The 27,948-nt window shown below is 35.3% G+C and overlaps 4 protein-coding genes and 1 long non-coding RNA gene across 8 annotated transcripts; 2 read left to right on the forward strand and 3 right to left on the reverse strand.

The window, feature by feature from the left end:
* Positions 1 to 359: 359 nt before the first annotated feature.
* Positions 360 to 6,791, reverse strand: LOC109173453 (phospholipid--sterol O-acyltransferase). 2 transcript variants are annotated; one of them, XM_019322686.1, is made up of 16 exons: positions 6,403 to 6,791; positions 5,793 to 5,928; positions 5,366 to 5,510; positions 4,694 to 4,863; positions 4,510 to 4,586; positions 3,821 to 4,034; positions 3,560 to 3,734; positions 2,909 to 3,008; positions 2,398 to 2,492; positions 2,247 to 2,298; positions 2,071 to 2,142; positions 1,396 to 1,564; positions 1,064 to 1,168; positions 886 to 970; positions 709 to 792; positions 360 to 612 (listed from the first exon to the last, which is right to left on the reverse strand). In XM_019322686.1, the coding sequence occupies exons 1-15, from the start codon at positions 6,610 to 6,612 to the stop codon at positions 711 to 713; spliced, it is 1,887 nt and encodes a 628-aa protein (XP_019178231.1). In that variant the 5' UTR covers positions 6,613 to 6,791; the 3' UTR covers positions 360 to 612; positions 709 to 710. The 2 variants fall into 2 exon arrangements, with proteins under 2 accessions (XP_019178231.1, XP_019178229.1); XM_019322684.1 differs by having other exon boundaries at positions 3,560 to 3,743.
* A 2,549-nt stretch (positions 6,792 to 9,340) lies between these two features.
* LOC109173735 (exocyst complex component EXO84B-like) lies at positions 9,341 to 14,712 on the forward strand. Of its 2 annotated transcripts, none has more exons than XM_019323026.1 (7): positions 9,341 to 9,746; positions 10,016 to 10,113; positions 10,377 to 11,427; positions 11,758 to 12,207; positions 12,402 to 12,584; positions 14,056 to 14,192; positions 14,284 to 14,712. In XM_019323026.1, the coding sequence occupies exons 1-7, from the start codon at positions 9,579 to 9,581 to the stop codon at positions 14,552 to 14,554; spliced, it is 2,358 nt and encodes a 785-aa protein (XP_019178571.1). In that variant the 5' UTR covers positions 9,341 to 9,578; the 3' UTR covers positions 14,555 to 14,712. The 2 variants fall into 2 exon arrangements, with proteins under 2 accessions (XP_019178571.1, XP_019178572.1); XM_019323027.1 differs by lacking the exon at positions 9,341 to 9,746 and adding an exon at positions 9,760 to 9,925.
* On the reverse strand, positions 14,527 to 15,773 carry LOC109173737 (multiple organellar RNA editing factor 2, chloroplastic-like). The gene is made up of 4 exons (XM_019323030.1): positions 15,302 to 15,773; positions 15,111 to 15,208; positions 14,951 to 15,016; positions 14,527 to 14,845 (listed from the first exon to the last, which is right to left on the reverse strand). Exons 1-4 carry the CDS (start codon positions 15,694 to 15,696, stop codon positions 14,703 to 14,705), a joined length of 702 nt encoding a protein of 233 aa, XP_019178575.1. The 5' UTR covers positions 15,697 to 15,773; the 3' UTR covers positions 14,527 to 14,702.
* Positions 15,774 to 24,473: 8,700 nt separating this feature from the next.
* Positions 24,474 to 25,063, reverse strand: LOC109173738 (classical arabinogalactan protein 5-like). The gene has a single exon (XM_019323031.1). It carries the CDS (start codon positions 24,919 to 24,921, stop codon positions 24,553 to 24,555), a length of 369 nt encoding a protein of 122 aa, XP_019178576.1. The 5' UTR covers positions 24,922 to 25,063; the 3' UTR covers positions 24,474 to 24,552.
* Positions 25,064 to 26,242: 1,179 nt separating this feature from the next.
* LOC109173739 lies at positions 26,243 to 27,446 on the forward strand. Of its 2 annotated transcripts, XR_002052956.1 has the most exons (3): positions 26,243 to 26,270; positions 26,445 to 26,528; positions 27,258 to 27,446. It is a non-coding gene; the product is annotated as an uncharacterized LOC109173739 (long non-coding RNA). The 2 variants fall into 2 exon arrangements; XR_002052955.1 differs by lacking the exon at positions 26,243 to 26,270 and having other exon boundaries at positions 26,401 to 26,528.
* Positions 27,447 to 27,948: the final 502 nt, after the last annotated feature.

Raw genomic sequence — 27,948 nt, forward strand, 5'->3', positions numbered from 1 at the left:
AATTCTAAGTTCGTATAGTAGAAGTGAGTTGTTCAAAGTGGCTCAAGCATATTTTATAGTCAATTGTTGAGCCAATACTTATCTCCATAATAGTTTATGTGGGATATAAAAGATGACTGGTTTGAGTGTGAAAAAAGTTAAGAGTGTTTGACATTAAATAATGATTAAAGATTTAATGTGGGGAGTTGTATAGGTTAGTTTGAAGTGTGTGCAAAGCTTAAATTTGGTTACATAAAAATTGCCCACAAGCTGCTAAGTGTAGAAGTTGTTATGAACTTCCTTTTAAGTTATGTCTATATACTATGCTCTTGAGTAAATGAAATTTATGTATTTAAAAATGCAAGTACACATTGCATTTTGCAAACTTGATTTTCGTAAAGTATACTTTTCATGTAAAGTGCTTATTAAACTTCAAAGTTATTTCCTCAAAAATTGGTCATGGTACACTGTACTATTAAACCAGACAACACGAGCTGATGCAACATTAACACGATATTCTACAAAATTCTCTTTCATTTACAGGTTGCCTAAATCTCCGAGCTGATACTGTTGCTCCAACCTAATCCTTGTACGCAAACTATCCAGCATGCTGATTATCTGCTCGATCTCCATCTGCAACATGGCCATTCGGATGCATTATTAAACTAAAACAAATAAGAGGTGATCACAAGAATCAATATGTTTGCATTTTAGAAGGTCGTGCTGTACCTTTATACGTAATGCAACAAGAGATCAGCTGAAGTATTCCTCAATCTACAGCTTTGTCCCAGGTGAACATCCCCAAAAACATATCTGAATTATCTTAAATAGTTAATAACGACAACAATATATGAATTATCTTTTTTTACCTTAAGCATTATTGTACAAAAAATTATTATGTATTACCTGTATTCACAGTGCGCTGACCATGCACATCGAGCCTTTCCATAATCCCAGTAGCAGTCAGCATCTCTCAGAGGCCCCCGCTTTTCTGTTGCATAATATTTACAATTTCACAAGGGAATTTTTTTTAGGGTGGCTGGGGAGAGATGACAGGAAGCGGATGGAGAAGAGACCCACACACCTTTTGTGACAAATTGTGATTTCTTATCAGGTTGAGAATCATGCCACATTTCAAGCCACAGCTCCCGCATCAAAACCGGGGATCTAACAATATTTCTGTGATTTGCTGCTCAAAGAAGTTAAGAGTACCACAATTAGAGGACTGAAGAGGCTAAAGAAGAACTAAAGAGACTGTTCATTAAAGGTTAATGATTTATTTCATTCTCTTTAAAAGGATATCTAAACAGCCCATGAAATGCCACTCTCATATTGTCTTGTCTTGAATAATAAAGTGAAAACTTGAAGTTCACAGAAATTTATTCAAACACTGCAAGGAAATTAAATTACTTTTACCTTTATCAAGCTCCCAAACTGCTGTCCTCCTCCCAGGAATACTTTCAGAATCTTCAAAATAGGTTATGTACTTCACCTTTTTAGACCTTGTCATATTGGTAATGATATCTTCACCATGCTGATGTTCTACATTCATATGCATTTGTACATCTTCCCCATTATGCTCCGACTAAAATTATAAAGAGAGACATGGATACAACAGAAATAGTTATAGCTTCTGAAGCATTTCATGCTGAAACCACTGATAAACAATTGAATGAAAGACAATATATAGTCAAAGAAGTAAAACAGCTGAAGAAGCAGATACAGACTATTAAATTATGGCATTGCTAGAATGTCCCAAGGGCAATTGTAACATTACTCAATACAAAATCACAGTACAGAGTATATTAGTTACAAATTCATGCCAGAAAGGTAGAAACACATGATTCACTAATTCACTCTTTCCCTATGCATTGTGTTTACAAAAATGTTGATTTTAGACTTTGCAATATTGACATTTTCCATAACCACTATTATAAAGGCAGCATTTAGCATTTGCATGAAAACAAATGGCATTACCAACTGGCATGCGAAAAGAAATTAAAAAGAAGATTCTAATCATTCTATTGTTGGCTATTGTTGAAACCAGGGGAATATGAGGATTCTTGATATTGAAAGACCATGCAAGACTACCTGAGGAGCCCTTGTCACATTCACTCTTGGACCCAGCCAATTCTTGCACCAAGAGAGGGAATGATATGGTACCTACAAAATTTCCTCTTAACAAAAGTAATTCCTGGCACAGTTTTTTTTTTTTTTTTTTTTTTTTTAATAGTAGAGCAACAAGAATATGAGGTTTTTAATCTTACTGTCTCATCCCCACTAGCTGCACTAGGGTTCCCTTCAATCAGATTACCAGACCTAAAATAATCCCAAAGTAAGTCCAGGTTATCCAGCATATAATGTTAAGTATAACATATTCAGGATATTCATTAAATCACTATTTGAGAAGAAAGTTACCTAGAACGTAGAGAACCCTCAGCCTCGTATATCACATCTGTTATAATCCAATTATCAGGATAAGGCTTCCCACTTGGTGCAAAGTAATAACCAACCTATGTTGTCAGGAGAGAAGATAAATATATGATTCACCAAAATAGGGTTCAGCATGAATGTGTCACAACTTAAATTGAAGCATGACAACTTCAGTTACATGCTTGTATACTTATATCCGTTGTAAATATTACAGACTAGAAGTGTTGATAAGAGGTATAAATTACATGCTGAACTATATGAGTTGCTGCTAAATAAATCGAGATGATGTTGGTCAGATCAGTACGGCATCAATATAAGAAACATGACAGAGTGTGTTGGTTCCATCAACAACATGAGCTATAAACATTTGTAAATACACTTACTAACAACAGTGTGGGCAAGATTTAAGTTATAAACAATTTACTATCAGCATTAATTCAGAAATTTATTAAACAGATAGGCAACCACTTACTGCCAAGTAGAGCAGAAGAAATACCTCAGTTTTTAACTCAATTCCGTAAATGCAGAATATGTTCTTAAGAGGTGGTCTTTCCCATGGTGTTAAAGGATTTAGGACTGGATCACCGTGATATGAACTGAAAATGCACAAAGAAATAAAGGGAGCTAAAAAATTAATCACATTATTTCAGCAAACTACATAAATTCGAACATAATTTCAGCAACTTGAGACAAAGAATGGAAACTGCTTTTAAAAGGAATTAAAGGGGATGTTAATTCCATATTGGTGTAAAGTACATTAAATGGTGGGCACACAAAGAAATACAAGAAAAATTTTGGTAGGAATAACCAAAAAAGGTCTGTCACTGCTGTGTCTAGGTGGTCCATAGCCAATCACTTCCATGTCCAAGAATCAAGTATTGTTTGTTCTCCATCCCCAAACAAAATTTAATAGAACACTCTATTTTCCAAGATCCAGCATCTCAAAGAAAAATGAAGGGGAAAAAAAGAAAGAAAAAAAGAAAGAAGAAGAAGAAGAAGAAGAAGAAGAAGAAGAAGAGAAGAGGCTTCTTAGCTTTCTGAGTTCTGGAAGGTGAACAAGGTTAAAATTTGAAAGAAAAAACAATGTTCTTTTAAGTACACAATATGAGAATATAGAATGATATAATAGAAATCACTGGAAACTCACTTTTTTAACACGTGTAAGAGCCTTTGGCTATCAGGATCATAATCTTTTATTGCTTTGAAAAATTTTCCATCTGCCACTTCACGAGCAGAAAAAGACAACACAGTTGGTAATCCACATTCCCTGTCAGACGAATTTGTTTGTACAATTTCCGGAAATGATGGGTAAGCTTCATATCCTGCCTGATCTGCCAAGACATAAAAAGACCTATAAGAAGAGTCGAACATCAGAAACACATTATGCATGTAGAGTAAAAGTTGATACCTTTATTTGCAGGAATTTCAATATTGACTATATTTGTTGGCCAACCAGAGTGGTTTACTTGAAACTCATGCTCATCACAATGGAATACATGATGACCTTTTCTGCTTCTGCCAGAAAGGTGCCTCGAGTATACAGTATCTGCTCTACAGTATTTTGAAAATGGCATCATCCACAATGAAGAGCCAAACGAACTGGACATCAATCGAGCCGTTCCCTGATAACTTGTTATGATAAATTAGTAAAGACATTAAATAGAAGGGGCAGATATATTGGACTACTGGCTTCATGAAATAGAATCGGTCTGAGAAGTTTCCAAGAAATCATTTCTCAAATCAACTGGGTAGTGCAGAGAATTTCATGGTGGAGAGATTATATGGCTTACTCAGTAAAAATTATGTTATGAGTCATAACAATCTTCAAAAATTTTAGTAATGCAATGAATTGAAGATGAGAACTCAAAAGGGATGTGTTTCCTTCACACTTATTGTCTTTCCACAGTCTCAAAATGTTCTAAAGGCAAAGTCAATGTTGCAAAAAACAAAAACAAAAACAAAAAAAACAAACAAACAAAACAAAAGTCAATGTTGCAATTTTCAACTTCTTACTTGAGTATGTATGAGTAAATACACTTGTATATAAAAGTTTTACTCATTTATTCCTATAGAGTACAGTTGAAAATAAAGTCAAACCTCAGAAATGGGAAGACCAAATGTGACTCCAGAGAGTGTCGCTTTGACTGCCTCACTTGAACCAAGAAAAGGTGATCCTGAAACCAAAGGGAGGCATAAATTCCAGCCAAATTGTAAGTTTATCCTTCAAACTTACATCAAAAGTTTAAATGAATCTCATGGCAACGTAAGGTCAACAGCATACCAACAGCAAAATAGGCATGAATATGGTTGTCCAGCCACTGGTTATACATTTTAGGGGCAACTTCTAGTTTTAGCCACTCCAAAAAGTATCTGAAAACGTTGTTACCTAATGAATGAGCAAAAACTATTGACGGTCCACCACGATGTTTAAGAGCAGTTTCAAAAGTCAGCCTGCAGGAAAGATAAAACAATTAAAACATCTAATTTACTTTCATAGATTAGAGTCAGTCAACAATAAAAGCATTTTCATAATATTAATGAAGGTTTTCTAATATGAAAATAAAAGCAACTAAAATGCAAAATATTTTCTCAAGATTAAAAAAAAAAAAGATCCTCTTTGGGATTAAAAAAACTCTATATCAGAATACCACGTGTTGCAAGGCATCTCCAAAAGAATAGAAGAATGGAAGAAAATGCAATTCCCTATGTCTATGACTGGATTTTGAAGCAGTAAAACTTTTTCACATTCAAGACAGATACTATACACCAATCACCCTCCCCCACTTTCACCATCCCAAAAAATAAAAATGATATCTCCACTTTCTATATGGAGGAAGAAATCTGTAACTTCATTCAAGTCATTACATATTAAATGACGAATATGAAATCAGAGTTATGAAGAAAGACACAAAATAGTCACATTCAATGAGTATCTCTGAAAAAGGGTACAAACTTTAGTTTATGAAAGTAAAGGTCTCTCTCCTCGAGTTTCGAAGGTTGCAATCTCCAGTCATATGGAACTGCAATAATTGCATGAGCCTCAACACCAAATTCAATGCACCACTTTACCCATTCTTTCCACACTGATGAAAGTGGACCTGAAGAAAATGGAATTATTATTCAAGTATAAAACGAAAACCATTTAAATGGAAAGCCAAATAGTTCCACTGGAGAAGAGATTCATTTCTTCAGTTTGACAATTGTACATTTTACAACAAGACAGTAAAGGGTAAACTCTCTCTTTATACGTGTGCCTTTATGAACGCTTGCTTACTTCGCCAAAACAAGTAATCGAGTAGTTTACAATTTAAGTTTTAACATATTGGATGTATTTTCAGTGGATAGAAACAAGGACATGCAAAAGAAACACGCAAATATACCAGTTATATAACCAGGATCAAGCTCGGCTATAGCAGAAAGGCCAGTGTCAGGACGAGACTTGCACTCTGGATGATCTGTTTGGTTGTAAGGATCTAACAACATGCATTTAAGCCAGCAATTCACAGCAGAAAGAAGCTGCAAAGAGTGATAACCAGTTATCATAATGCTTAATTGAGAAGAAACTTGAGACGTGAAGCATAATCCTACATGTATAGTCATATATCACTTTATCATAATCCTACGTGAAGCAAATCTACCAGAATAGCATCATGATGAAACTTCACAAACATAAAATGCAGTAAAGAGTATAATTATATATATAGTGATATATCACTTTAGTTCATCAAACGCGACACTCGAACAGTGTCCGGAACTAAAATCAAACAAGTGCTAAAATTCAAAGTTTCACGAGCTGTAATTCACGAGAAAACGCAGAGAACAAAACGCAAGTGCAGCGATGAAATTACTTACTTTCGGCAAATACTTATGCGCGAAGTACTAAAATAAATTAAAATAAGAAAACGAGACAGAACGGAGAAATGTCAGTGACTAAATTGAATTAAATAATCGAGAAACACTGCAAGTAACACGAAACGAAATGCGCATTACTTTGGTGGTGTCGAGCCACACCAAATCGAGAGGATTGAAATCGAGAGGCGAGTAGGGACAGTCCAGTATTGACCAAGCTCTGAGTTGAGTTGACGCGAAGCCGGGGATGATGATTCCGGACAACTTCGAGGAGCCTCCGAGCTCTTCTCCTCCGTTCGCCGTAGCTACAAGGAGGAACGCCACCGCCAGTCCGACGTATTCTCCTCTCATTGCGGAAGTTCTTGCAGACGTAAAAGAGTTAGCGAAGTCGTTGATGGCCGCCAGGTAGGTGTGGCGAAGAAAAAACTACTCCGTCTGGTCACTGGTGGAAAGTGGAGAGGCAAATGGCAAATATAATTTGGGATTTTGGACAGAGATGTTGAAATACCATAACTGCCCATCGTTTAACCGCTTATCGCATTTTGCGGACGCCCCAACCCCCAATAGTTGGTTCGGTAGACTATGCCGTTTTCTTGTTTTCTTTTTCTTGCCCCTCTTTCTAGTTTTTCCTTCTAGGCTTTCCAAAAAAAGGTGGAATACTTTGAATTTTTATTTTCCCGGTCAATGTTCTAGAGATTATAAGTTATAACATACAATTGTGAACTAATGAGCTAACTTTCTTTCATGTTAATTAAGACGGTAAAATAATTAATTTTGACTTATTTAATCACTATTAATTGTTTAACTTGTTAAAAAATAATATAAGCGTATAATTAATTAGCTTTTTGTAACTTTAAAATACTAAGATTCAAAAAGATGTTCAAAACAATTTTTTTCAATTAGCTTTTTGAGAAAAGAAATTATATCAAACAACTCTCGATTAACAGCTAATTTACCAAACATCTTTTTACAATTAGCTAATGTTATCAACTAATTATACCATCTAATTAACTCAATTAGCTAACAGTCATTTACCAAACAGGACCTTAGTATTTACCATTAGTCAAATTATACATTGGAATCATGATTTACATTATAATGTAAATCATGGATAAACGTTCATTTTTAATATACTAACTATTCATTATTTATTAGTATACAAAATAATAAATTTTCAGTATACAAAAAATAAACATTTAATATATTAATGTAAACATTCAATATATTAAAAAAAAAATCATATGGGTGAGCGACAATTGTACAATGTGGATTATGGTTCATGGTATAATAATTTCACCACTACATCAAAAGTTATATTTAGTAACGAATGTGCAACTTTATATAATTATGATAACTAGACGTCACATTTCAATGGCATGATGCTATATTCGGTCCTCTAAATCTCTAGTCAACACTTTTATATGATTATGACTACTATTGACTCTTTTTAAAAAATCCTACTAGCTCATTGAGTTTATTGTGTTTGTACAATTAGGTCACTAAACTTAAAATGTGTAATCAGATCATCAAACAAACAAAATATGTGCAATTGAGACATATTTTTGTTTTCATTTAATGCAAATTGAGTTAAAAACATTTCAATATTTCCTCCCAATGGCATATGAAAATGCAACTCTTATGACATACTTCCTTCGTCTCATTTTATGTGTCTGATTAGATTAAAGAGAATTGACAACAAGTATTTTTAATTCAAATTTTAATACTGTTAAGTTTAATATTAGTATATAACATTTATAATAAAAAATTACATAAAAATACTACTAAACACCAAATATATATATATATATATATATATATGTGTGTGTGTGTGTGTGTGTGTGTGTGTGTGTGTGTGTGTACTAAATAAAATAAGTAAACAATAATGAGTTGATTTGATAGTAAATAGTAAACAAAAGAAATAAAATACTCCGTATAACATAGGAAGTACTATATGAATAATATGATCGGGTTTGACCGGTTTATCAATTAAAAAGTTGTCAAGTTAAAAGTGGATCCATAAGTTTTAGCACATTTATTGAGAAATTAATTAATCAATATGTGAATTGCTAATACGTAATAATGTTCCTATTATGGTGCACAATTTATTGATATGGTATCTAATAGTGTTTAAAATAGGGAAATTATATATGGATTTCATGAAGTAAAATCATTGTCGCGTACAAATTGATCAAATTGTTAGTTCGATAATCACTAATAGCAAAGTTCTAAGTTTGTTTTATCGTGGAAGCGGTTTATTGACTTTTTCTTAATTTGAAGTGGTAAGCTATAGGTAATATATGTTGGTGGTGTTTTGCTAGCTAATGTTACAAGGTGGATTCTTTCAATATATACTATTCAATAGTGATTACATGTTTTTGTCGTCACCCAAAGAACTTCTATCATGTATGACGCATCTTAATTTAGTTAATAGAAAATAAAAATAATTAAGAGTTTAAGATTCATTCTTTGTATGAATAAATAAGAACATGTTATTGCGGGGCTAACAACTATACTACTATAATGATAAGGTAGAGGTTCTTTTGCTACCAACAACATATTAGGTTACTGGGCTACTTGAATTGGAAATCGAGCTCCCCAAATTGGCAAGTAAAAATATGAGAATTGGTAAGGCCATCCAAACTAGTGAATTTTGGACTAGTTTTTGAGGAAATGTGAGTGATGTGGATAAGAGAGAAGGACGAGAGATAATTTTTGAGCTCCTCCAGCAAATAATGGTTTTTTGTGAGACAGAGAGAAAAAAGGGAAAGGAAAAATTGATTATGCGTACATGGTGCATAGATTGCGGCCAGCGCCTGCTGGCATGTCAACTAATTTTTTTGGTTGTGTCAAATTTGTCTTTATATATATGGAAAATTATTACGTGACCTCTCAAGTTCTACTTCTAAATTATATTTTTACTCTCAAATTGTAGACATTTTTTTTGAAAATCACATGATGAAAATAACTTGTCATCGTCTATCTCGTGTCAGGGAGTACAAGCAAGAGAGTATAATTTGAACGGTAGAACTTCCCACATAGGGCAGTTGACAGTTGCCAAACGTCACCGTATAGTGTACTCCGCGATACAGGGAGGAGAGCAGTCCCGTAAGAAGCCAAAAGAGCGCCAACAAAATCCTTCCCGCGTTGATCTCGACGAAGAAACCAATGCTGATCAATCGCCAGCAACGCGACGAAGCAATGGAAGAAGAAGACAACAAGGAAGCCGTATTAATTCCAGTGCAGGAGTCTCAAGTTTCACTCCTATCCTCCCAAGCGGTGTTAGTTCTTAGAAGTTTCCGACCTTGTTGCTTGTGGACATGGAGGATGCGCCTCCTTCAACGTCGAGAAGGTTCCGATTCCGGGACCACAGCGAAGAAGTGAATGCCGGAGATGACTTCAACGGCGACGGCCACACCACAACCGATTCTTCATCTGTTTCCAGCGACCCCGACGATGATACCGAGCTCGAGTCAATGAGTGCTCAGGTGCAAACTTCCCTGTATTGCTACCGTTAACTCAGAATTCAGCTATTAACCAATATTAGAGCAAATTCTCAACAAGAAAACTTGAAATTTCATTATTAACCAATAGCTCGGAGTTCTGCTATTAAAAATGAAAATCTGTCCAGCAAGGGCTTGAATTGTAAAATTTATATTGTTCAACGGTGGAGTGTTTAAGTCTTATGCGTTGTTTATTGCTTTGAAATGTTTCATGGCTAGCTGTTTAAGATATTTGTTGAACCTCTTTCTCGTAGGGCATTAGACATCTTTGTTCAGAACTCCTCGAGCTGAAAATGGAGTCGGAGGAAGAGTTTCAAAATATTGTGTTGGCTAATTATTCCTCATTCATTGGGTAAGTGCATGTTTCGTGATCTAGCTGAACTTAACCTGAAAATGCAATTAGGCCACTGATCGTAATTTTTAGAGTGTTCAGTGGCTTAATTGTACGTTTTTGGAGTGTTCAGTGGCTTAATTGCATTTTTTTTGTTCAGTGGCCTAATTGCATTTTAGGTTACGTTCAGTGGCCAATTTAAACCTTATTCCTTATTTAAATATGCATGTACTTGCTGCTTGGATGGTTGGATGTCGAACTAATATGCATGATTTTGCTTGTAGAATATTTGAAGGGGCTAAAAATTTGGAACATGACTTAAAGCAACTGAAATACCAGGTTTCAACACAAAAGACGCTCATAGAGGATCTTACAAATGGCATTTTAAATAAGGCTTTTGAACAGGAGAAGATAGAGCCGGTGTTTGATGAATCTTTGGATGCTCAAACATCTATAATGACCATTTTAGGCGCTCATACTGAAGATTGTTGTGATATTGTGGATAATCTTCTTGCAGAGCACAGATTGGATGAAGCCATCTTTTATCTGGAGAGGGAAGCTAACTCTGCTGAAAGCAGGCAGTTGCTTCAAGGTTATTCACCAGATAAGTTGGTGTCTTATAATTCTGCAATATCAGAGAAAAGATCTGCAATTGTGGATCAACTCGTCTTAGTGGCTAACAACCCTCGAGTTTCTCCTCCAGAATTGCAAAAAGCACTGGTTGGCCTTTGCAGACTTGGTGAAGATCATCTTGCTACTCAATTACTGTTCAATTATTACCACTCACGTATCGCATCTAGAATAAATGATTTGCACTCCTCAAAGGTATTTCTTCATGGGGTATATATTCAGGAAGTTGGAAAGTTTGTATTTTCTATGATCTCTCAAGCAGTGAGAAGTTTTGTTGCATTACATGGAGGAACCTCTCCTTATGCTTCAGAATTACTTCAATGGGCTGATGAAGAAACTGAGGTTTTTGCCAATTGCTTCAACATATATGTTAAGTCTCTAGTAGAATTAAGTAGTGGACTGCCAATAGTTATAGAGGCCATGCAAATCACAATGTCTTATTGTTCTTTATTAGAGAGTCAAGGGTTGGTCTTGCACTCTAATTTGATAAAGCATATTACTCCTTGTATAGAACAGGTGTTGGAGGTCCATATACAACATTTTAAGAAAGTAATCGGTATTTTTACCTCATCTGATACATGGGTTCTTGGTAGATATCTGGTGTCAGGAATGTTAAATCAAGAGACTTCTTCCACAATCAAAGGACAACAACCAGAGTATTGTCCACTCACTAACAGTGCTAGGAAATTTATCACACTGTTTCAGGTTTGCTTTGTCTCTATTTCACTGTTAGGCTTTATCTTTAATCTTTATAGATATATGGTAGAGTATTAAATTGTGATTATTATGTCAGTAATATGGTAAACCAGATGTTCTTTATATGAAGTTGATTTGAGCTTTCTCATCTCAGCTCTATCTGCTACCCCCATCCCACTTGAGCCAACTGGGAAAGGCTTTTAGCTGGTGGTTTCATCTCTTTGAAAGTTGAAATACTGTGTGCTGAACCTTAGTCTTTTTTGTAAAGTTATAGATTGATGCCACTTCTTATTGAATGGACATGATGAAAGAAACTGATGACTTTCCTTCTTTTTTTAGGCCATATTAGAGGAAGTATCTACATTAATTGCTCTTCATGTAGAAGGGTCAATTATCAGTGGCCTTAAAGACCTTTTCAGCACGTATATTTGTTTTATTGAAAGAGCCCTGATCAGTGGCACTGAGGCTGAAGAAGGTGATTTAGGAATCAATGTAGCAGAATCACTGGTACAAAAACTTTCCCTTGTTGCCAACTTGTCAACGCTGGAGCAAATTCTCTCCAACATGATCCAAAGTGTCTTCATTGGCATCAATCACTTAAAGTTTGAAATTGATAGTTATGTTATGTTCATTCATGACACTTGTGCCCAGATAAGATCTAATTTTTTCAAGCAATTTGTTCTTAAATTCTCACCTTCTGAAGGTGAATGGGGCAACATTCCAGCCTGTTGCACTGGTGGACAGGAGGATTCAAAAATACATGACCCAGAGCCATCCATTTCTTACCAGGTATGGGCCACATTTCTTAATACTGTACACAGGCATATGAAACAAGTATATATTTGGTGTTTCTCTTGTTATGCAATTAATTAGCTGCAGAAGTTGTAGTAAGTTAAACAATTGTTTTTGGGTCATGGCATACAGTAATATTTGCTATCCATATCAATAAACAAAACTTATGTCTTGTGGAAATGAATTTTCAGGAATTCTACCTTGAACTAAGGAGACTTAAGAAACATGCTGAAGATCATTTCATAGATTTGGATTGGTTAACAGATATACTCAAGGAGCTGATGGAGGCTATATTCTTGTGGATTTCAAGAGAAGAAATATGGAAAATTAGTAAAGAGCACTTGTCAGATCAAAATTGTGGCAATTTTACACAGGTATTTTTTGTTTGAGAATATACTTGTTTTACTAGGAGTTTTTAAATCGTAACTAGTACTGCTCTTAATGATATGTAGCTTGAACAACTACTTTTTACCAAATTTTGGAATCTCCCCCTTCTTTGTCATTGTAAAAGAATTTTATACTAAAATTTACTCTGAATTTGGCATCCCTGTCCAAATTTTGAAGTTGAACATGACTACAAACAAAAAAATTCAGACTTTTCGCTGGGCTATATATTTGTAAAGATCTAAAAATCGAGTGGCAGCATGCTGATTGAGAATGAGCTTAAGTAGCTTAGATTAGATGCGATGAGCAGCTAACAAATGAGATATTGATTAATGAACAAATTGCACTTTTGGTCCTGTGAGTATTAGGGTACTGACAATTTGAGTACGTAACTTTCAAAACTCACAATTTAAACCTTTAACTATGCAATTTTTGGCACATTTGGTCCTCCGGGCCAAATTGCCGGCCAATTTTGGCCGGAAAAAGATTTAATGCTTCGAATTAATTTCTGATGAGGGTAAAAACGTCATTTCACTCTCTTCTTCTTCATTCACCCCTTCTTCTTCGTTCTTCTTCTTCTTCATCATGGGGCTAAAATTGCACTCTTCTCTTCTCCTCCTGGGGCTCCCCTGAGTTCTGGAAAACCAAACAGGGCCTCAAGCTCTTCTGCAAATTCCAAGCCCAGTTTCAGTAAGCTCAAAGTGAGGGCTGTGAAGGAGAAAACTGAGGAAATCAAGTCCCAGACATCTGCAGAGGAAGTCACCGTGATAATTTGACATCTCATATTAAACTACATCATATACACCATGATGTCCCCTCAAGGATATAGTGGTCCAACTCGTCAATTAATCACTTTTATGTCTATATTCAAATGTAATATGATTGATTCCCAGTAGGCCCAACACATGCTGATCAAGTGCAGAACGAAGAAGAAATCTGCAGAGGAAATCAAACACATTAATCAAGTGCTGATCACGTTCTTCGTTCTTCGTCCCAGACATCTGCAGAGGAAATCAAGTGCAAGGATGAAGAAGAAGAAGAACGAAGAAGAAGAAGAAGAACGAAGAAGAAGGGGTGAATGAAGAAGAAGAGAGTGAAATGATGTTTTTACCCTCATCAGAAATTAATTCGAAGCATTAAATCTTTTTCCGGCCAAAATTGACCGACAATTTGGCCTGGAGTACCAAATGTGCCAAAAATTGCATAGTTAAAGGTTTAAATTGTGAGTTTTGAAAGTCACGTACTCAAATTGTCAGTACCCTAATACTCACAGGACCAAAAGTGCAATTTGTTCTTGATTAATTGGCAATGAGGACTGCAATCCAATGCCACAATTAGTTATTTTCTATTTCTCATTATGAGCAACCACCAGTTTCTCAATTGAACAGCATTGCAGCAATCTTCCATTGTTGGGCTCACAAGATATAATTTGGTATTATTCTTGTTTCCTGTCCTCAACAGTTGAACCTCGACCTACATTTTCTGGTGGAAATTGTTGGATGGGGTGGATGGTTTACTGATAACATTATGAAAGCATACTTGGATATTGTTTCTCGTATGGAGTCAGCCTTACTGTCTGCTGGGTTGAATTCCAAGAGGTATACAGAGTTACCCTTTGTGTCTTTAAATTTGAACCAAACACACATGCCTAGATTTCATACTGCTAAAACCTTTCTTCCATCCGTGCAGTAACATTAATGATGATGAATGGGCAACCAATGCTGCTATCAGAACACTACAGAGGCTACAAGAATGCGATAAAATTGAAGCTGTAACTAAAGTACCTGCAGGGGAGCTTGAGCTCAATGCAGATTTAACCGGACCCAATTTAAGGGACATCAATGGCTCATCTGAGGTCAGTGATATTGCAACCTCCCCAAAGGATGCTGCCTATATTGCAAATTTGGAGACCAATGAAGGAGATACACTGGATGCAACAGTTGTAACTTCACATTCTTAAAGATAAGCTCAGCCATACAACTATAAAGACATCAATACCACAGGCAGGCTGACATATGTCAAAGAATTCTCTTCTTTATCAGTAACAGACATTTCCCCCCACTTAAATTATATCAAAGAATTCTCTTCTTTCATGCATTCTCTAACTTTCACCTTGTATTCTCGCGGCGCCTTACATAACGTGTCCGGTCATTATACCTAGGTCTATCTTGTGCTCTCTGTGGTACTGGCTCCACCCTCTTCTGTTTTTCAGGTGACCTTTGCACGATTTCTCCGTTAACAAACAGCTCAGCTGGAAAATGTTTGCAAATATATTCAACAATGAGGATATTCCAAATTGCAGGTGATAAATTACAAACAAGCCTAAAGAGTAAAGAGTAAAAGGTATTAGGTATACCTCCATAGTCCTTGTTCTCAGGGTCAACATAAGAATCTGGAAGAACAAAGAGAACTCCAGGCAACCCTGTTATAGATTCCAAATCACCAAAATTTAAAACCAATCAGTTGCAGGATACTACATTGGCAATGGAGTAAACTAAGCCAAAATCCAAATATACCTTCGAGTTTAGTGGATGTCTCTTCATCAATTTCACATCCAAATCCAAAGTACCTCTCACAGGAGACATTGTATATCTTCTTCTTAGCCTCTTCTTCACTTCATTTCACACAACAATTTAGCAAATAAGATTCCTAATTGAGAAATTGCAGCTTAAAAAAACGATAAACATGAAAGATTAGTTACTAATACCTTCCAACAACTTTAGCTAGTGTTTGAATGTAACAATCAATCATTTTCTGTTTGGTAGCGTTTTCTCCTCCAGGCTTATCCATCACTATAAGCCAGTGCTCGTAGTCGCAGCCGGGAAAAAGAGGACCTATATCGGCGGGAGGGCGGTCCCCGGAGTTAGGCCTGGAATTGAGGGGCGAGTAGGCGGAACGGCTAGCCCTGCAGCTAATCGGACCCAACCGAGCACCGCCGGGAGCGACGGCCCGGAGAGACTGAGCATGAATGGAACCAGAGACATTACTTGTGAGTATAGGTAGACCAGTTGAGAAAATCCGTTTATGAAAAATTCCTGTAGAAGTGGTCGACCGACTAGTAATTAGTGAACCGGTGACAGTTACAGCTCCCGTGCCGGCCATGGTTGTAGGTTCGCCGGAGAGTAAGTGAGAAATGGAGACCGGCGAGAAGGAGGGTTTTAGACACTTTCACTATGAGGTTTAAGATAATGTGGGCCGGGTTTGGCCCAATTTTTAAACTGCATTGTGGGCCTATCCTTATGTCTAAGGTATTTTATATCATGGATCCGGTCATAGCATTATAGATCCTGGATTGAAACGATGAAATATAAATATATAATACAGAATTCATCGTTGTAAGATACAAAATTCTATAACATAAGAACAAAAAATCACAACACAAGACGCATACATATTTTATATATTTATTTATTTTTCAAATTTGATTTAGGTACATAATTTGTATTCATAGGCACATAAGTTTATAACACAAGACACAGAAATTAAAACACAATTAATAATTTGTTTCAAGGACAAAATTCATACTCTTAAGGTACAAAATTTTATAACACAAGACACAAAAACTCACACATATACACATGCACCAACTGTGAACTCTGATTCATGGTATAAAGATTGTATTTCTTTGGCAAAATTTAGTATGGAATATTTATTAAATTGTGCAAAATTTTGAAAACATTTTTTTAAAAAATCATGAATATTGCCATCTGATTTCTAATTGGAAGATGCAATCATAGTTAGGGATGATAATTCAAATCCGCTCTGTGGATATCTATCCGAATCAACTCCGCATGAATCAAGTTTTTTTTTTTTTTTCACATTAGGCATAATTACGTGAGGTGTACTATCTTAGATTATTCATACTTAATTGACCAGTGAGTGAATGGACCGTTCTCACAAGAAACCATACTTGAAACCTTATAGTTATAATTATCAAACTAATCATTAGGGCTGTGCAAACCCGACCCAACCCGACCAACCCGTCCGATCCGAATCCGAAACCACCTCATCCGACCCGCCCGTGGTCCGACTAGCCATACCCGAACCGAAGGCATAAACGACGTCGGATAAAGGAGGTCGGATAGGGTTTGGTTTTTTCCCATCCGACCCGTCCGACAATCCGATCTAACCTAGGGTTAGGTTTTATGTGTATGCTAGACGACGTCGTATGAGGTGAGTATATATGCATGTTGAAGCCCTTGTGAAGCCAGATGCGCAGCCCTACTCTTCTGATTCTTCTCTGAGACTCTCTCACTCTCAGATCTCTTCTCTCGTTCTCTGCTCTCTACTCCTCTCAATCTCACCCTCTCATTCTTTTGAGTCTCTCACAGTCTCACCTCTCTCTAGTCTGTACTCTCTGAGACTGAGAGTCTGACTGTATGAGACTCTGACTCTCTGTGGACTGTGGAATCTTCGACTGTCCGATTGTCCGATTGTCCGATTCCGGTGGGCGGTGGTCGACTGGTGGAAGCCCTTCTCGAGTTGGTGGTGGAACGTGGACTGGTGATTAGAGGCCCTTGTTCTCCGGGGAATATTAAGGGGAAACCAAGTAAATCAGAAACCCTAGTTTTTGTTTTTGTGATCTGTTGATTCTTTCCTCTCTGTATGTTCATATGCTCGTATATTTGTGTTATATTATGCTATGTTGTGTTCTATTCTCTGATCTATTATGATGGAAGCAGAAACCCTAGTTTTTGTTTTTGTGATATGTTGATTCTTTTCTCTCTGTATGTTCATATATGCTCGTATATTATTGTTAGATTATGCTATGTTGTGTTCTATTCTCTGATCTATTATGGTGGAAGCAGAAACCCTAGTTTTTGTTTTTGTGATCTGTTGATTCGTTTCTCTCTGTATGTTCATATGCTCGTATATTATTCTTAGATTATGCTATGTCGTGTTGTATTCTCTGATCTATAAAGGTGGAAGCAGAAATCCTAGTTTTGTACCTGTGATTTGTGTGGACTGTGATATTGTAATCTGTTGAGAAGTTCCAGATTGCATCTCACTTGTCTCTAATTTTGTACTTGTGATTTGTGTGGACTGTGATATTGTAATTTGTTGAGAAGTTCCAGATTGCATCTCACTTGTCTCTAATTTTGTACTTGTGATTTGTGTGGACTGTGATATTGTAATCTGTTGATACTTGAGAAGTTACAGATTGCATTTATTGGTGGAAGCCATTAAATGTTAAAATAAAAGTTAAAGGTTTGAATGTGAAATTATCAAGTTTCAAACTTGAAATTTCCATTTATTGGTGGAAGCCATTAACTGAAATCTAGATAATGATGAATTGGATACAATTCCTGAATCTGGATTTCTTTCATTATTTGAGTATGTTTATGGATGTATTACCCTTAATTGAATATTTGAATGTAAATATGTAAATATGTAAATATGAAAATGTGAAATCTTGATACATGATGACACAAAAAGTGTCTGAATCCAGATTTCTTTGTATGTTTATGTGAATGTGAAAATGTGATTGTTGGCTTGTTGCCTTTGCTGAGTAATTGATGCCCATCATTTTAGATGGAAAGCATCAATGTTCCTGACTCTGGACCTCAACCCTCAACTCAAGAGGGACATGGAGGACAAGCCCAAGGCACTGAGAATCCTGCTCAGCAGCCTCAGGTTGCTCCTGCTGTTCCTGCAAAAAAGATGAGGGTGGTTGAGTCTAGATCTCCAGTCTGGGATCACTTTGAAAAAATCAAAAACTCTGAAAATATAGTGGTTCAAGGCAAGTGCATTTACTGCCTGAAAGTGTTTTTCTGTGAGTCTAAGAAACATGGCACATCATCTTTGAAAAATCATATGATGGCATGCCTTAAAAATCCTGTCTCAAAGGATATGAGACAGTCCCTTCTCACATTCAATACTGTTTCAACTTCTGCAACAGAGGCTCCTGTGGGGGTTTTGGGGACTTGGGTCTTTAATCAAGAAGCCAGTAGAAGGGCATTATGTGAGATGATCATAATATATGAACTCCCTTTTAGGTTTGTTGAGGGTCAGGGGTTCAAGAAGTTTATTCTTGTAGCTTGTCCTAGGTTTCAGATTCCTTCTAGGTGGACTATTTCTAGGGATATCTACCAAATCTTCCTAGATGAGAGGTTGAGTTTTAAGAAGTTGTTTAGGGTGGGCACCCAAAGGGTCAGTTTAACCACTGATACTTGGACTTCTGTCCAAAGGATTAATTATATGTGCATTACTGCACATTTTATTGATGACCAGTGGAGGCTTCAGAAAAAAATCATTTCCTTTGTCCATGTTTCTTCTCATAGGGGGGAGTATATTGCCAAAGCCTTAGAGAGTTATCTGTTGGAGTGGGGGATTAAAAATGTGTTCACTGTGACAATGGACAATGCTTCTTCTAATGATACAGCTATGAGATTTTTTAAAAGCAAGTTGTTGTCTTGGGGGGGGGGGGGGGGGGGTTCTTCTGTTAGGGTGCAGTATATGCACATGAGGTGTATAGCCCATATTTTAAACTTAGTTGTTCAAGATGGCTTGAGGTTTGCAGATGAGTCAGTTAAAAGGGTGAGGGATGCAGTGAGATGGGTTAGGAACTCACCTGCTAGGTTGAATAAGTTCACAGAACTTGCTGAACTCATTGGGGTGGAAGCCAAATCAGCTTTGCAGCTTGATGTCCCTACAAGGTGGAACAGCACTTACCTTATGCTCAACACTGCAATTCAATATCAAAGTGTCTTTGACTCATATCATCAAAATGATCCTTCTTTTTCTGCTGACTGGGTTCTGCACCTTCTTTCCTTGATTGGGAGACTGTTGAAAGCTTAATGAAGCTTTTGAAAACTTTTTATGAAATGACTGTGAGAATATATGGTTCTCTTTATGTCACTTCTAACACATTCTTCTCTGAGATCTCTGATCTCAGTTGCATGCTGGAAGATATGACTAAAGCTGAGAGAACTGAAAAGGTAAAAAACTTGTGCAATTTATTTGTGTAATTCTGTATATCTTGTAAGTTGTTTACTTGTTTGTGTTTTTAAATGCTTATGCTTTCTGAGTTTCTGCATTTATTAGGCAATGGGGACAAAAATGAAAGAGAAGTTTGATAAGTACTGGGGAGATCCAGAAAAAATGAACCATATCATTTTCTTTGCCAATATTCTGGACCCTAGAGATAAAGAGGAGTACATGCCTCACCAGTTTGTCTAGTTGTATGGAGAGGCCAAAGGCAAAGAATGTTTTGCCAAGGTCCAAAATTCAATGGTTGCATTGTACAATGACTATGCAGCTACATACTCTGACAGTTCATCCTCTAACCAACCTGTCCAGTCTCAGCCTACTACTTGTACAGTTGGTAGGCCTGTCTCAAGGATGAAGAGTGAACTTAAAAAAAAAAAGAGATTGGAGAGTGGTGGTGGAAGCAGTAAGCAGACAGAGCTACAAATATACTTGAGTGAAAATCTGGTTGAGGATGATGAATCTGTGAGTTTTGATGTTCTAAAGTGGTGGAAGAATCATAGTGAGAGATTTCCTATTCTCTCCAAAATGGCTAGGGATGTACTTGCAGTTCCTATTTCCACAGTTGCATCTGAGAGTGCATTTAGTACAAGTGGGAGGGTGCTTGATGCATTTAGGAGTTCCTTGACTCCTAAAATTGTGGAAGCTTTACTGTATACCCAAGATTGGTTGAGGTTACATAATCAGCCAATCACACTTGAGGAAAATTTAGATAAGGTTGAAAGATTGGAGAAAGGTAAATATATAATTCTTAAATCATTTCTTTTTTACTTTGTAACTTGTTAGTCTAGAACTAACTACTTATACTTAACTGTTTTGCAGAGTTACCCACTGGAGCTGGAACTACTCTACCATCAATGCTGACATCCATTCCTGTAATGTTTTCAGTAATTATTATTTGTTTAACTAATTATTTATCTTTATATGTTATGGTGTTGTACTGTTGTTTGCTGATGGCCTTCACAAGATGAAACTCTAAGAGTCTTAACAGTCTAAGTGGTTTGGCAACTTTCTATAATTATATTATAGAAATGTTGCCCCACTTAGAGTTGAGCAGTATTCACTATTCAGTACTGATGTCCCATACTCCCATTACATCCATTCTGGATCTCTGGTATTACTCTCATCCTCTTAATTGATCTCTGTTCAGTTTTAATGCATTATTATTTATTCTTACTTCTTTTTTTGGCAATGATGATGCTTCCACCACTGTCTGAACAAATGGTATAGTGTTGCTATGTTGCTCATGTGCTATAATAACACATTTGAGCAATTTGCCACTATCCTTGCTTGAAATGGAAAATTGCAATCTGAGCCTATAAGGCTATTAGCCTAATGCCCCTACAGCATAATATTGTTACTTAGTTAGCTGTTTAGTATATAGGTTGTCTAATAATCTAATATTGTGTTAAGTTTTCATATTAACATGAAGAAGTGTAGAAATGGTGATTGATGATTTGATGAAAAGGCCTAGACTGGATTACTGGAATGATTGCTATCTTGCTGAAGTTTAACTGTTTAAGTGATTAACTTCAAATTTTTTATGTTTTGGAAGTTAAACACTTAAACTTATATTCATTTTGTATTGGTTTACTTTTTGCAATTTTGTTTGTAAAACTTAAATTATTTAGCTCTGCAAACTGTCCATTAAAAAGTTGTTGCATGTTTTAGTTTGTTAACTTATTAGTTATTACTTATTTTGTTAATAGAAACTTGGTAGATTAGATATTATCCTATTAAATTAATCATATTATGTTTTTTCAGTTTTTAATTTTCAATTATCAATGAACTTTTCCAAATCCGAATGTGGTCCGACATCCGATCCGAATAATCCGAAATCCGAAATCCGACATAGCATATCCGATAGGGTTTTAGTTTTAAAAAAGTCGGATAGGACTTCAAAATTTCAATCCGCAATCCGATCGGATGAACGGAAAAACCATCCGATCCGATCCGATCCGTCCGTTGCACAGGGCTACTAATCATACGATAAATTTGACCGGAGACCTTATATCTAAATATTTTTTCAAATGTGAGATACTTCAACATTAAAAAATGAGAATAATTCCATTTTCAAATCAAAGTAAATAGGGTGCAACTTGTAAAGGCAATATATAACCGAAGAATTTTCATATGTTTGCCATGTTCAATTTGAAGATGTGTGCTTGACATTTTTTTCTCTTTTAGAAAACAAAAAAATAATGTTGACTTATATTACCTTATATATATACAAATTAAAAGAAATTTTCAAATATTAAAATATAACTATGTATACTGTAATCTTAAAACTCTAAGTAATATAGTTATTGCTATATCTATAGAAAGTGTCGTCATTGACCTCATTAGGTATGAAAATCGGAATCAATATTAAATTATATAGTCAATGTCATATATATTTCTGAAATTTTGTAAAGCTCTGAGATATGTCAAAAAAGAGTTGGTATACGTATATATCATTGAATTGAACCACGTGCTGACTTTCTTCTCAGCATGCAAGATGCAACCCGGCCTGTCAAAAACTAGGCTCAATAATTTCACACCTTTAGGGGCGTTTGGTTCAAGAAATGTTAGATTACCTTAGGGAATGTTAGATTGCTGAGAATGTTAAATTCATGTATTTAATTTAAAACTGAAATATGTAAATAAGACAACGATAATAATATAAATTGATTAAAACGTCCAAAGTCCAATATTAGTAATAAGACAAGGGAATGTGAGATTACATAAGAAATTGAAGAGTATCTCACATTTCCTTTCAATAGCTAAAAAATTAATGCGGAGGTTATCTGAAATTCCCTGAAAAAGTTACATATAACCTGAATCAAACATGTGAATCTTATATTACCAAGCAAATATATCATTAGTTCTCTTATATAACTTGCACCAAACACTCCCTTAGACTTTAATTTAGTCCATTCCCTCCATGCACACCCAACCTATCAAACTAATCTCCAGACCTCATAAACTCATTCCAAAGTTCATGAAATAACACCAAATTATCTACTTTTACGTCCAACTCACCCTTAGAGCTCCGGATCCATCTCTAATTTGTTTGTAACAAGTTGTGTTGATAGCCGCAACCGTCACTATCCAATGTGAAAGACATTAAATAGATAATAGTCTTCAAAAAAAAAAAAAAAAGTTTAAAAACAAGAGTTGACAATGTTACATGTTGAACATGTAATACTCTTCAAAGAAAAAGGATAGTCTTAAAAAAAAAAAAAAAAAAAAGTTAAAAAACAAGAGTTGACAATGTTACATGTAATATTGAAACTACGATTTAATTTTATTTTTTAGTCACGTAGAGCTAGATCGAGTAAGCATGTTAAGCATTTAAACCTACTGTATGGTTTGAAGGTTTTAGGACAACAAGTCACTAAGCATGAGTACGTGTTGTAATGGTCCCATGAGTGATGTTTAAAGAGGAAATAAGAGTGTCTATTATCTATAGTGTAGATGCCTCTCCAAATGCTAGACAAATATAGTGTTGCGGTCAAACTTACTTTCTTTCTTGGGCATACACGTGTCCCCCAGCCCACTATTTAAATGCCAACAATCTTTACATAGGTAAATAAAGCATCATACCTTTTAATACATGAGATCTTGAGTGGCTTAAGTGGATTGGAGCTTATATTGCCATGTTTGAAGTCTTGGGTCATTCTAGCTTCTTTCTTCACCGTGGTAAATTATTTCATGGGTCGGGATCTACCTAGCAGTGTGGATCCTTGTCCATGCATGGTATAACTTATGTAATGAAATACATGTTTGAAATTCTTTCTAAAGGAGCATGCATGCAGAGGAATGGATATATAAGACAAGTAATTTAATAAAATAGTTTTCTCATTCAAATTTTAAAAATGCTATCTTACTAATTATTTATTAATTATCAATTTTGTAGATCGTTTATAGAGTTGGTAGATTGAGCTACAATCAACAAGAGATTGATCAAGTTAGAGACATATGGTTTAATACATTGCTTTAGTATGTGAAGTAATATAATTGAACTTGATAATTTTAGATTTAAATTGTATTATTAATTAGTATAATTGTGAGATTTATTACTTTTATTGTTTGTGAGATTATAAATATTAAATTGTACAGATTTTGGATGTAGTGGTTGTGATAAGATATTTGAGCAAGTGTTAGATGTGGTTGTGATATACATATATCAGATTTTGGGTCTAAATTGATAAATAATTATAATATTTTAAAAACAATACATACAACGTCGGTTAATTGCAATAACCGACATTGTATGTATTTTTTAAAAAAAATTAACTTACTACGTCGATTTTTTGTTAAAAACCGACGTGGTATAGTATTAAAAAAAAATTTAAATAAACTAATATACAACCTCAGTTATTAATAAATAACCGACGTTGTAAACTTATTTTTATAAAATAAAACTTAAAGACGTCAGTTAATATAAAAAAAACCAACATCGTATAGTTTTTTTTTTTAAAAGATAAATGTACAACGTCAATTATTTACTAAATAACTGACGTTGTAGGTTCTATTTACACTACAAGAAAAACCATTTTTAGTGACAAAAAATTAGTGACGGGTAAAAAAACCCCTCACTAAATGTAGTATTTGCATAGTTTTTGTGAGGGTAAAAATTTACTCTAGCTAAAAATTTATGATTTGGTGACAAAATTTTAAATTTATACTTATTTTAAAAATATACTCTCACTATTGATACAAAAAATATTGTTACTCTCACTATTGATGTATCTGAAAATTATTTCATTGAAATTTAATTCCCACCAAAATTTTTGGGCGCCCCAGGTGTGCAGCTGGCTCCCTCATTATAGGTTTTTTTTTTTTTTTTCAAAAATGAATAAAAGCATCTAATCTCTGATCCTCAATCTCTGTGATCAACACCGTCAAAATCAATGAAATATAAGTATATAGAGCCCTAAATCATCAACTCCGGTGTATTTGAAAAGAATCTCAGGCAGATCAGAGAACTTAGAACAGCAAAGCGGCAGCGACGAACGCCAAACCAGCAGATTCGACGAGAGCGACTCGGTTCAAAGCGGCGGCGTTGGGAGGGGAGGAAGGAGCATCGCCTCCGGGAGCCTGTGCGATGGATAGAGGATTAGCGATGGTGGAGGCGGCAGGAGTGCTGGTGGGAGGAGCCGGTGGAGAAGAGAGTGGTGACTCAGAGGGAGCGGCGACAGATGGAGTCTGAGCCGGAGAGGACGCTGGAGAAGAACGCGGTGCCGGCACTGCCTGCGGCGGAGACGCGACCGGAGATGGAGATCTCTTCGGTGAAGCAGCCGGTGCGGCTCCTGGTGCCTGAGCAAAGGCAGATCCAGCTATCAAGGCCACCATCATAACAGCAACAAGCCAACAACTCTCAAGTAAGCCATTTTCCCACTCAAACGATAATTCAAGTTCAACAAACTTTGCTTCTGTTTGCAGAGAAATTGAAATTGTATGTATAAGCAGAGAGAAATATTTGTGAATGAAGAGATGAGTAAATCCATTATATGTTGATTTGCTGCTTGTGTGGACAATGGAAATTTTGATTTACTTTGCCTTGTTTTAGTAATCATTTATGAAATTATGAAACTTTTTATTCTAAATGTGTAGCTACTGTTTGTGATTTGTTTTGTTTGTTTTTTTACAGATTGTTATTTCTCTATTTTTCGGTAAACATTTCAATAGCTTTTGATGATTATGGTTTTGTGATCATGTGATTGAATGTATTGTGTGAACAAGGAAACTAGAAAGAAAAAAGAAATACTTGCCTCGACACCTGCGGCAAGGACTTCAACATCAGGTCGGTCGTTTTTTTTTTTTTCTTTTTTCCCGTTCATAATGATGGGTTTTCTATTCTTTGCTTGCATTATCTCGTGAATTTTAAGGCTAAAAGTGATAGTTTAGCTTGCTTTATGGGTTAGGCATGCATTTGTGGTGGCTGTGAGATAATAAACAGTACAGTAATGGCGGATGGATGCCAAAAAGGGGTTTGGATTGTTGTTAGTTGGGCACAAGCTTTGGGTGACACTTCACTAGCTGATCATACTGATTATCAACCATAAATTTTTAATAGTAGTGATTTGAGATTATGCATAAAGAGTTTTTGTCATGCTACTTTGATATTTTTTATGGACAATGGATAAATAATGTAGGCAGTTTACATAGAGGCAATTGCAATGGTGGAAGAGTATTAGCATTCAACAAGCTCTTTCTGTAGATGGTGGCGTTCAAGATGTTAAGGCTCATTACCCTCAGCTCAGTTTGAAAAACTTTCCTCAGGTTCTTTACTTTTGCACTGTGTATACTAAAACAATAGTAGTCAATATAAAAATTGCTATAATGTTACAGTCTTGTAAAATATCATCCCTTTTGTGAACCATTTTCCTTTTCAATTTAGAAAGATAATTAGAAGATGTATTTTGCTGAAAGTATCACTCTTAAAACTATACTTTGTAGCATTTTTCATATTTAGAGGGACAGAAATATGCATAAAGTTTAATTTGTGGGATAAACTGTGAATGAACACTCATTCTTGTGTTTTTTGTGGTGCCGTATAGGATTAGATTTTCCAGTACATATGGAGATTTGTGTACTCTATGTTTTCCCTTTTTAAATTTTCCAGTAATTTGTACCATGGAAAACTTGTGGGAGAGAGTTTCTTGGGAAAGAAAATGCCAGTTTATGAGTGTAGCGATGTGCAGGTATTCTCTCCTAACCTTTATAGCCGACTCATGAACGCCACCACTCACCTGGTCATCATTGTTATCAAAACGTTATTGATTATTTCAGAATTTTTTTTGAAAGCAAAATATTGCTGAAACTAGAGGCCAAGAGCTGTTAAAGAATTGTTTGCTTAATCTTTTCTTGCGTTTTAGGTGAACGGCATGAGCCTTTGATGTATAATGTTGTTAGGAACCAGATTGAGACGGAGTTCCCGGTGGTGGGACTGGATTGATGAGGTATATTTGCTTTTTATTTTGTGGTTTCATTATAAACTATGGATTAGATTAAATTATTGCGTTCTCTTTGTTCTATACTCATGAATTGGTACACATTTGAAATTTAATTAGATTGTGATAAAGATTTTGATTTTTGTTGTTTAATATTGCTCCCCAAGACATGCATACACTATATTGCTGTAGTTTCAAGAATTTTGAGCATATAGCAGTATACTATTCTATTCTTAATTCTATACAACAAAATAATTTTTAGTGTATATTGAGGAGGCATGATGGTATGACTCAGGTCTTTATGTTTAATATAGGTATCATTGCTCTTGAAGGACAGTTTCATCGAATCAACCTTTTATGAAGGTATGTTTCTAATGCTCAATGTTATATATTAACTGTTCTTTTTCTCTGTCTTGTAAACTAAGATCATGGACCATTCAATTTATATTTGACTTTGTTTCCTAGGATATGTATATAATGTCACTAAACTATTGAAATAATAAAAAAGAATAGGGCGATGTACACACATAATAGTTCAATTGCAACCTGTATTATCATTATGTGATTATTATTAATTTTAATGTAAAATTTTTGTTTAATCATATGCCATAGTAGATGTCACCCTTCTGTTTTCTCCTTGCTCTGTTACAAATATTGATAGATCATTTGATGAATTCTAAGCCTGCAAATTGTATGTCTTTAAGCTTATACTAAAACATTTTGGGGTTTTATTGGTAGTCAAGAGACAGAGGCTTGTGATTCCGAAGCAGGAAGTGAGATGATAAGCAGGAGTTTGAGCTCATCACTGATCTTGCATGACTTGAGCAAAATTAGTTCAAATGCAAAAGACTTTTGGCAAAATAGCTAGCCAATAGATACATTACTATGACTATTTGTTATAATTAGTTTCTTTGTCTTTAGTCTTTACAAAGTTGTATGGAATATTTTATTTTGGTATTAATGATGAAGTCTTTTAATATATTGATCGAGTTTACTTTAATTGCATTATGTATCTATATAATATTTATAGTTACAACATATCATAATATCGATTAGTGAGAAAAGAAATGTATTACAAAAATTAATATTTAATGAGAAGTAACAATATATATATATAAATTAAAAAATAATAATATTTTTTAGTAAATAGTAGTATTAATGACGGTATTTTCCATCGTTACAAGAATATAATGAGAGGAAATTATGCTAGTGAGTAGTTGTATTAGTGACGGGATTTTTTGTCGTAAAAAGAACGTTTTAGTGACGGTAAATACACTATCACTAAATTGCTTATTAATGATGGTATCATATCCCGTCACTATTTATTTTTATCTACAGAAGAAATAACGACGGGTGGTGACGGTAAATTTTCCGTCATTAAAAGTCTTTTATGATGGTTTTTGGATTTTTAGTGACGGTTTTACCTCTC

The sequence above is a fragment of the Ipomoea nil genome, unplaced genomic scaffold, assembly GCF_001879475.1.
Source record: "Ipomoea nil cultivar Tokyo-kokei standard unplaced genomic scaffold, Asagao_1.1 scaffold0482, whole genome shotgun sequence".
NCBI classification, from domain to species: Eukaryota; Viridiplantae; Streptophyta; class Magnoliopsida; order Solanales; family Convolvulaceae; genus Ipomoea; species Ipomoea nil.